An 8,587-nucleotide genomic window follows, 5' to 3' on the forward strand; every position below is an offset into this window, starting at 1 on the left:
GGTTTCGAACGTCAGAGGAACGCAAGGTTGGCGATGGTTAAGTTTAGTTGGAGCTGCGTCCCTTCGTAATCGATTTTCGGTGTTCACTCGGTTCCATATCTAAACCAAGAGATAAGATTATTTGGTTAGTCTCGTATACTTCCCATCGGCAGATTCGGACTCGTTTGTTGTGTACTATCACGGGTAATGTGATGTGATGCAGTGGACGCTCACATGATGGATCATGCTTCCGGCTGAGCCATCGTGGTGCTTGCAAGAATGATGGATAGCTTTACATAACTGGCTGAGGTCTGACGATGCAGGACACCGTACGCAGACTTTATGTATTTTAACAACTTTGGCTTGTATTGATGACCCCTGCGTAGGGTATGTTGTGACATATGATGGGCACAATCAAATGTGTATCTTGGTATTAGGTTAGTGGGATGCTCCACCAAATTCCAGGCGCTGCTTATATGACGGCTGCCGACGTTGAAAGTCTTTTATGTGAGTTAATTGGAAATATATCATGCTATTTTATGATACGAGTACGTATCACGGTCAACTGAAGTCCATAGAGGATGCCATCATCGCGATGATGACTGAGAGTTTGTTCAGCAATTGAGTTGAGCGAATGCAACGAAGCTTTTCAGTGGTCTTCCACTGTGGAGTCACCTAAGAACCCAGGCCCACAACACCGCCAACCTAAAGTTAACTCCATCCTTGGACGGATATGCTCCAACCGTCCAATAAATAGCCTTGGCCATGACATCCCATCCATCATGGCTTCTGCTGCCTCGTTGCATCATGTGCACGCCGAAGCTAGAAAACGAAATGTCAGCGACCATTAGGCTTAAGCTATGAGCTAGGTGCTAGGTTCTCAGTGCGCTGGCTTGATCGATGATCCCTGGCCATTGGGGGGTCGCGCCGGCTTGGGCTTGGACTTTCATGGGCTGGCTAATGAAGCGACTGTTGCGTTGTCGTGTCGGGCTTTGACCTTTCCTTTTTGTCCTCTTTTCTTTCCTACCCTGTGCATGCAGCTGAGTTGGCGGTTAGACTTTTGTCTGCACATGACCATGACCATGACCATGAACATGAACCAGAAATGACTCTTTTTTGGGTCGCCTTGTTGCGTTCTTGGAAGTGGAGGTACTATACAGAGTACAAACCGAGTAGTGGGATATTTTTTTCTACTGTCGACTGTACTTTTGTCCGTTGTTTACGGTATATTGATGATATAAACATATCCATAATTGTTTATTTATTATTACTACTGTTTTCACGTCTCTTGCTTCCACTTCTTCAACCCCCCAGTCTCCGGATATGTGCAGTCGTTTGCTAATACTCGTTTTCGATGATCCATTCTCGGCCATTGCGCTTATCACAACTCCGCCATCCTGTTTAGTTCGGTTCGTCAATCATTTCCTTCCAGTCCCGCATTGATAACTTTCTCCTCGTCTACAAGTTACAAGCTACAAGGGGCGGTCGGCGTTTCGGCACATTTGAGTTGCTGAATCTGATCATCATGTCTATCCGCCGAATTGCGACTGCCCGACCGACTACTGCCGACTGCTGCCAACAATGCAACATACCTGGCGATGGATGGTATGTATTCGCCAGGGTTTCTCGCACTCATTATTCTTCCTGTGCCTTTCCCCTCTCTAGACTTAAAAATAAATGCGCCAGACTGGGGGGAAACAAGGCTTTCTCCCTCTCTTATTATTTCCCTTCTCTTACAAGTTACAGGCACCCATTCCGTCTTCACGCCCCCTTCCGTAAGAAACCGAATCTGACCTGTATTGTCATTTGTGCCGTCCTCAGCCAAGTGAGGCCGGGCATTCAAATTATTTTTCTGCTACTTGGGTACTAAGGTCGGTATGCTACACTACCTAGACGCCTCGTACGCCTGCAAACGTCCACCATTGAAGCCGAGCTTCCACTTATTAATGCCATTTCGTCTGTTTTCCTTTTGCCGGGTTCCCAATATCCTATCTGCCTGCATTGCCCAGTCCTGCATCAGCACTTTTGCAATACACTTCCACCGCCGCTTCTCCTCTCTTCTCCACCTTTGACCTTTATGATCAATAAAGCCGTGTCTCAGCATGGCAATAGTGCTAGGTGAAAGCTTTTTCATAAATCGATTACACCTGTATCTTGTCTTTGCCTTTGCCTCCCAATATCGTGACTGCTAGGTATCTGGTACCTTCTCAACTTAATACTCTAGACCGTATCACTTTTGGCAGGTTCGGCCCAGAACGGCCTCTTTCCCTTACCTGCCGTAGCCGGGACGTGACAAAATCAGCTTGTGCAAGACACTGACAAAGACCAAAGACGCCATATCGTACCTTCCATGACTGCACCGCACCGCATCGCACGGTAGCTTGCCTAGCACCAACCTACCGTGCATTTTTAATTCCACCCCAACCAAACCGGCCTGTCTTGACCTGTCCCTGTAATCAACCCACAGCATCACCACTTGTCCGCCCGTCCGTTGCCTGGTCCTAGCCACTGTAGGGAGTCTGGTCTGGTCTGGTCTGGTCTCATCCGCACAAGACGTGGCATTCGCTTTATTCTTCGCATCTCATTCCCTTGCCTTGTCTCTTACCCAAACTCTTTTGTCCTCCGCACCATATTATTGCCATATTCTCCCTCCATATCTTCCGCCTTCTTTTTCTTCTCTTCTTCTCTTCCCCTCTTCCACTCTCACTCGCCCTGTGGTTGACTCTGACGACGCAAACGCACTTCCGCTCAATTGCCAGACAAACCCCCGCCTCATCATCGTATCGTCGCAGTACGCCGCCGCTAGGGTTGAAACTACGTTGTCATCGGCGTTATCGCAAGTATCCGATAACGAACGACTGCCCCTCATCATTAATCAAACCATACGCATTCATACCGATAGCCATCTTCACACCTAGCCGCTCTCAGTCTCTCTCGCCCTCTCTAGCTTCCTCAACGGCCAACTTTTCGTTCGCTGGTCCTTGCTCTCATTCCCACTCTTACTCTGGTTCTGACTCTCAATCTCAGCCTTCTCTCCAAAAGACTGACTATCCGCTCTACTTGCCCTGCCTCGGCGTCCGGGGTGTTATGGTCTCATGACCACAACCTTTCTGCGTCCCCCGATCACCGCTTTGTGACTGCAGCGTGCTACCAATAGTACTAGTCCAACTCATATAATACGAATACACATACCCATCCATCTCTTACGTGGACCTTTGTGCAATCAGTCCTTCGCCTACCTTTCTTCCTCGAGCTTTGTGCTGTCTGAAAGCCATCAAAGCCGGACCTGCTCACCACGATATTACTCGCCTTTGCAGCTTCAATAAGCTGCAGGTGGGCCTGTGTTCTGCGAGCGACTAGTAAGCCAAGAATAGGTCGACATCACATCAAATTCGGACCAGTTTGCCCGTGATGGAGCCCATGGACTATGTTATGTCGAGCAATCACCACCGGTCCAACGGTCATTATGATCCAGTACATTCTGCCTCAACTTATTGGGCATCCCATCCGCAGTCACAAAATCCAGGTCCCTATCCATGGCAAGCACAAACCTTGGGTCTCCCTCACATTTATTCACACCACGGTGGACCACCTGCGCCCGGCTCTGGTCCGGATCCATATAGCCAGCACGCAGCTATGTTACCACCTCTCCAAGGCCTGCCCCCTTCTGGTCCGTTTCCAAACATGCTGCCTGGGTCAGTATCGCCACGGTTAAGTGGCCATCCTCAATTGTATCGCAACAGCAGGCCGTTCCCCGTTCCGCCAGTACCTGTAGGCAATGGCAATCACAGCCACGATACAGCTTTCGCAAACCAAATCCCGAGTATCGCACATACACATATGGACTGGCAGTCACCTATACCGGGCCCAGAAGCCAATTCAATGCATCGCCCAAATTACGCCTATCCCGACTCGGGAGCGAATAACTTTGGTCACAGCTACAACAACCAGTACGGTTCAAGTTTTGCGCCAGCCCCTCAGCCACCTCATCCGTATTACCCATCATCAACAAGGCGAGGCCACCTTTCGACTGCCTCCATAACAACCAGAAGTTTTGGTGGTATCTCTTCTCCCAGCAGTAAGTTCCCTTCTACTTCGCCAATATGTCGATTTTTCTTTCCAGTAACACCAGGTCGCGGGTTTGCGAAACCCTGTTTGTTTCGTACACGATTTGCAGGTGCTAATGTTGTTCTTCAGGACCCGCTCCTCCCTCAGCCGGATACCGTAGATCTCATCCGCGACAACGCAGGTCAACCTCATCACGCACCATGACGACAGAAATCGGGCGTGAAGATGATGACGAAGGATACTATGGCCCTCCTGACTACGTTGTTCATAGTCCAGGTGGTTCAGATTCCTCCCAAGAGTCGGACGAAGTCTTTCTTCGGCAAATGCAAATCGCAAGAGGCTCCGTATCGACAAAGATGGTGGCTTCCAAGATGACACTTCGATCACTCGAAAGTGTCGAGCTGCAAGACTTATCCGAAGCAGACAGAAGTGAGAAATTCCCCATATTTGAGTTGAGGTGGATGCTTATCATTTCCAGGCTGCGTCATCTGCTACAATGACTATTGCGTAGAAACTCCCGAGGGTGTTAAAGAAACCCCTCTTCGGTTGCCCAAATGCGGGCATGTTTTTGGTGATCATTGCATCAAGAAATGGTTTGAGGACTCGGATAGCTGTCCATACTGTCGAGACAAGCTTCATGCGGAGCCAAAGACGCAAGCCGGTAGCTCTAGTAGGGCATTCATGAATCTCATGAGGTCCCGAGGCCTCCATGTTCCTCCCGGGTACGTAAACATATTCAATTTTGGATTGTTCACTTGAGCAATCAACTAACACGTTGAACAGAATGGTAGCTCAACAATTACCAGATGAGGTGTTGGCCCATCTCAGAGCTCACCATGCAATTGCGGATCGACGAAATGGCTCTCCGCCTCACACCGCAACGGCAGTAAGAAGATCGCCACCGAGAGAAGGCATTGAACACCAGCACCGCCGAACTAGAGCACGTCATGATAACTCGAACACGCACAATGCTCTATCCGTTCCCGAATCCCGCAACCGAGCAGTTTCCACTGAGACGCCTCTGCCTGCTGTTGAACTACCCGCCATACGCCCGCAACCAGAGCAATTGGCAGCGGAAAGACAGGCTGAGGAACGGGTACGAGGCAACGCCCAGGATGCGAATGCAGCGTCGATGTCAGCCCAAGATCGCAGCGCCGAGACTCAACTGTCTCCCGCGGTTTTGCCAGAGCTATCTCCGTATCCTTCACAGGATGCACAGGATCAACACCCGAGAGCCAGGACTCTTCGAAACCCTTTGCAAGTGCAGACTGATTCGCCTTACGAAGGTCTGGGAAACAACGAAACTGCGCCAGATATGCCTTATCACTCAAATCAGAGATGGTAGGCTGTCTATACGAGGTCGTCAACAATTTTCCAGATCGTCAATCAGCCAGCCAGACACAAACGGGAAAAAGGCTGGTAGGGTGAACACGGTAGGACTTATTAACTCTTTAAGTCATAATCTGGCATCTTGCAGCATGCTGGACGGGTGCGATCTAGGAATTCTCGCGTTGCAGATATACAATGATGGTATGTAACAAGGTTTTGCGTGGAGTTTGCTGCAAGCTTTTGAAATTGCACAAGGTCAACCGATTTTTGGGAGGTGTTTCTGGTTGCTTTTGGCTGGGCCACAAACTTACGGATACGGTCGGATATTGGAAGTAGTTTTATGGGGCGCAAGGGCAAGATTGGAGGATCACTGCAGTATCAAACGGGTGACCTATTACCGTAGCGGAATTAGCGACAATATCTGATGAAAGACAAGACACAAATCAGCGTGTTGTTAACAAATGCACATGGCAGAACTGTGTTTCCATGACCCCAGTCAACTTGTTCCGTGGGGCTAAATGAAACGCTTGGCCCATTCTCCGCAAGCGATACTATAATAGAACTAGCGCTTCCAGGTCTGCAACCAAGACCCTCTTGTTTTATTGTATCGATGATGCCAGCTGGGACGGCGCGGCGCAATGTTGACCACCGGGTCGGGGCCATGCGCTGCGAGTCCGAGGTATCCATTCATATGTCTCTGACGACTCGAGTCTTGGAACCTACAGTCTCAGACAGCCGGTCTTGGGGATTCGGGGCATCCCCACCACATGCAAGATAGACGAATCGCTTATATACAATTCCCCTGTCTCCGTACTCCCTTGGTCTGGGTTAGTTAAGACGCGCAACACTCGCCCGTCAGCAGATATTTGCATCTACTCGACCATTGTACACGTAAATTGATTGCCAATCTATCATCTCTCAGCACAAATACCCGAGTTTGGGTCATCATGGGCCTGCCGTGGGAGATTATCACGGCGACTTCTGCCATAAGCACGTTGACCCTCGCCTGGACACATGACGATTGGTCCAAGTCCCAGCTCTTGGGTCGATTTCCCGTCTTTTGGATTGCCGGACTCGCTGTCTGGATCGTCTGGGCGGTATGGGTATATCCATTGCTCGTGTCGCCACTGCGACATCTTCCAGGGCCCTCTGGCAATCATTGGCTCATGGGACAGTCCAAGAAGATAATGGCCGAGCCCTCTGGTGTACCGATGCGACAATGGTTAGTATATGTTCATCTTGGGTGCTACCCTGTTGTATATAGTGGTTGCTGACAGAGAAACGCTCAGGGCCTCTGAAATTCCGAATGACGGATTGCTATGCTACCGTGGCTTCTTTAATCAGGAGAGAGTCATGGTAAGCTCGCCCAAGGCGTTGGCTGAGGTTCTTGTCACCAACAGCTACGCCTTTCCGAAACCCAGTCACTTTCGATGGTCTATAGGCCGCATCCTTGGAGTTGGTGTTTTGCTTGCTGAAGGCGATGAGCACAAGATGCAACGTCGTAGCTTAACACCCGCGTTTGCGTTTCGCCATATCAAGAACTTGTATCCGGTGTTCTGGCGTAAAGCTCGAGAAGTGACACGGACAATGATGGCGGAGTTTGGCCAGCAAGAAGAGACGCAGGTGGAAATCTCTGGTTGGGCATCACGGGCAACACTGGATATCATCGGCCTTGCTGGGATGGGACGAGACTTTGGCGCCATACAAAACCCGAATAACACACTGGCGCAAACATACAGCAAGATCTTTAAGCCGTCCCGCCAAGCCCAGATCCTTGCTTTCGTTGGCATGATCATTCCCATGGAGTTTATCACCAAGCTGCCTTTCCGTCGAAACGAGGACATTGCCAAGGCTGCAAGCGATATTCGAGCAATTTGTCGAGACCTTATTCAGGAGAAGAAGGCCAAGATGGCCAACAAGGAGCAAGCTGACGTTGATATACTCTCTGTTGCCCTTGAGAGTGGCGGCTTCACTGACGAAAACCTGGTGGATCAGCTCATGACGTTCCTCGCTGCTGGACACGAGACAACGGCGTCAGCCATGACTTGGGCAATCTATATGATGGCTCGACACAGCGATATTCAGACCAGGCTCAGGGAAGAAATACGAGAACATTTACCATCGGTAGATTCAGATGTCGACATCACCAGCCTTGACATCGATCGCATGCCATATCTGAACGCGGTGTGTAGTGAAGTTCTACGATATTACGCTCCTGTGCCATTGACGATGCGCGATGCTGCCTACGACACCACAATTCTAGGACAGACGATCCGCAAGGGTACTCGAATTGTTATTGTACCTTGGGCGACGCATTTCGACCACGATCTTTGGGGGCCAGATGCAGATCAGTTCAACCCAGACCGGTGGCTATCAGCAGGCGGAGAGAACAAGATTGGTGCTGATCGCAAGGCCGCAAGCGGGGGAGCCAACAGCAACTACGCGTTCTTGACCTTCTTGCATGGGCCTAGAAGCTGTATCGGATCGAGCTTTGCAAAGGCTGAGTTCGCCTGTCTCCTTGCAGCATGGATCGGTCGCTTTGAGTTCTCGCTGGCGAATCCGGAAGAGATGGACGAGAAGAATGTGGAAATTCGGGGCGGTGTAACGGCCCGGCCCGCTAAAGGGATGCACGTCAAGGTTAAGGTTATCGGCGGATATTGAATGCAAATCATACTTGGTTTGTAGTATGAAGCATGATGAACGAATGGTCTTGAAGTCTTTGTATTTCTTAATTTGTTAGGCGGCGATCCAAGCAAGGGTGCAGTATTGTACAGATTGTTGAGGTGTGTTGGGCGTTGGTATTTGGTTGAGCATGTCACATATTTTGTCTGGATGAGATGATGTGCATGAAGAGGTGCAAGCCAGCAAGCTAAAAAGATGCAAATAAAAATGATGATTTGAAAGATATAAATAAAGGCAACTCTCGCCGAGTCATTCAAGTGTGCATAAACCCCAAGTATTGTTTAAGTGATCGGGTAATGATGGGACGGGCGGGCTGCCAGTCTAGCAAATCTAGTACCAAGACAGTTGAACTCCATAAAATGATGGCATATTCGGCAGTCGAGGTAGAACCGGATAGAGGCACGTTAATGAAATGCATTGTGTGTCAATATCCAACAATCTTGCTCCGTACAACACACACACCACACGCACACACACATGCACTGCAGATAAGAGTTATCCTGATTTTCAATACTGTACAGGGTAGACC

The 8,587-nt window shown here is 49.6% G+C and overlaps 3 protein-coding genes across 3 annotated transcripts; 2 read left to right on the forward strand and 1 right to left on the reverse strand.

Annotated features, from left to right (window-relative positions):
• Nucleotides 1-1,864: 1,864 nt before the first annotated feature.
• On the reverse strand, nucleotides 1,865-2,386 carry FGSG_11887 (uncharacterized protein; the record flags this gene model as incomplete). Its single annotated transcript, XM_011318501.1, has 2 exons — nucleotides 1,865-2,093; nucleotides 2,253-2,386. The coding sequence occupies 2 exons, from the start codon at nucleotides 2,384-2,386 to the stop codon at nucleotides 1,865-1,867; spliced, it is 363 nt and encodes a 120-aa protein (XP_011316803.1).
• Nucleotides 2,387-3,663: 1,277 nt separating this feature from the next.
• On the forward strand, nucleotides 3,664-5,801 carry FGSG_01047 (uncharacterized protein; the record flags this gene model as incomplete). Its single annotated transcript, XM_011318502.1, has 6 exons — nucleotides 3,664-4,057; nucleotides 4,177-4,476; nucleotides 4,526-4,769; nucleotides 4,831-5,388; nucleotides 5,525-5,577; nucleotides 5,632-5,801. 6 exons carry the CDS (start codon nucleotides 3,664-3,666, stop codon nucleotides 5,799-5,801), a joined length of 1,719 nt encoding a protein of 572 aa, XP_011316804.1.
• A 439-nt stretch (nucleotides 5,802-6,240) lies between these two features.
• Nucleotides 6,241-8,123, forward strand: FGSG_01048 (uncharacterized protein). Its single transcript, XM_011318503.1, has 2 exons — nucleotides 6,241-6,598; nucleotides 6,666-8,123. The coding sequence occupies exon 2, from the start codon at nucleotides 6,868-6,870 to the stop codon at nucleotides 8,035-8,037; it is 1,170 nt and encodes a 389-aa protein (XP_011316805.1). The 5' UTR covers nucleotides 6,241-6,598; nucleotides 6,666-6,867; the 3' UTR covers nucleotides 8,038-8,123.
• The last annotated feature ends 464 nt before the right edge of the window (nucleotides 8,124-8,587 follow it).

This window comes from Fusarium graminearum, chromosome 1 (genome assembly GCF_000240135.3).
Source record: "Fusarium graminearum PH-1 chromosome 1, whole genome shotgun sequence".
Classification (NCBI taxonomy): Eukaryota; Fungi; Ascomycota; class Sordariomycetes; order Hypocreales; family Nectriaceae; genus Fusarium; species Fusarium graminearum.

Coding starts and splice junctions, on each gene's coding strand:
- FGSG_01048 (XM_011318503.1), top strand. CDS start 6,868: ATGCAACGTCGTAGCTTAACACCCGCGTTTGCGTTTCGCCATATCAAG.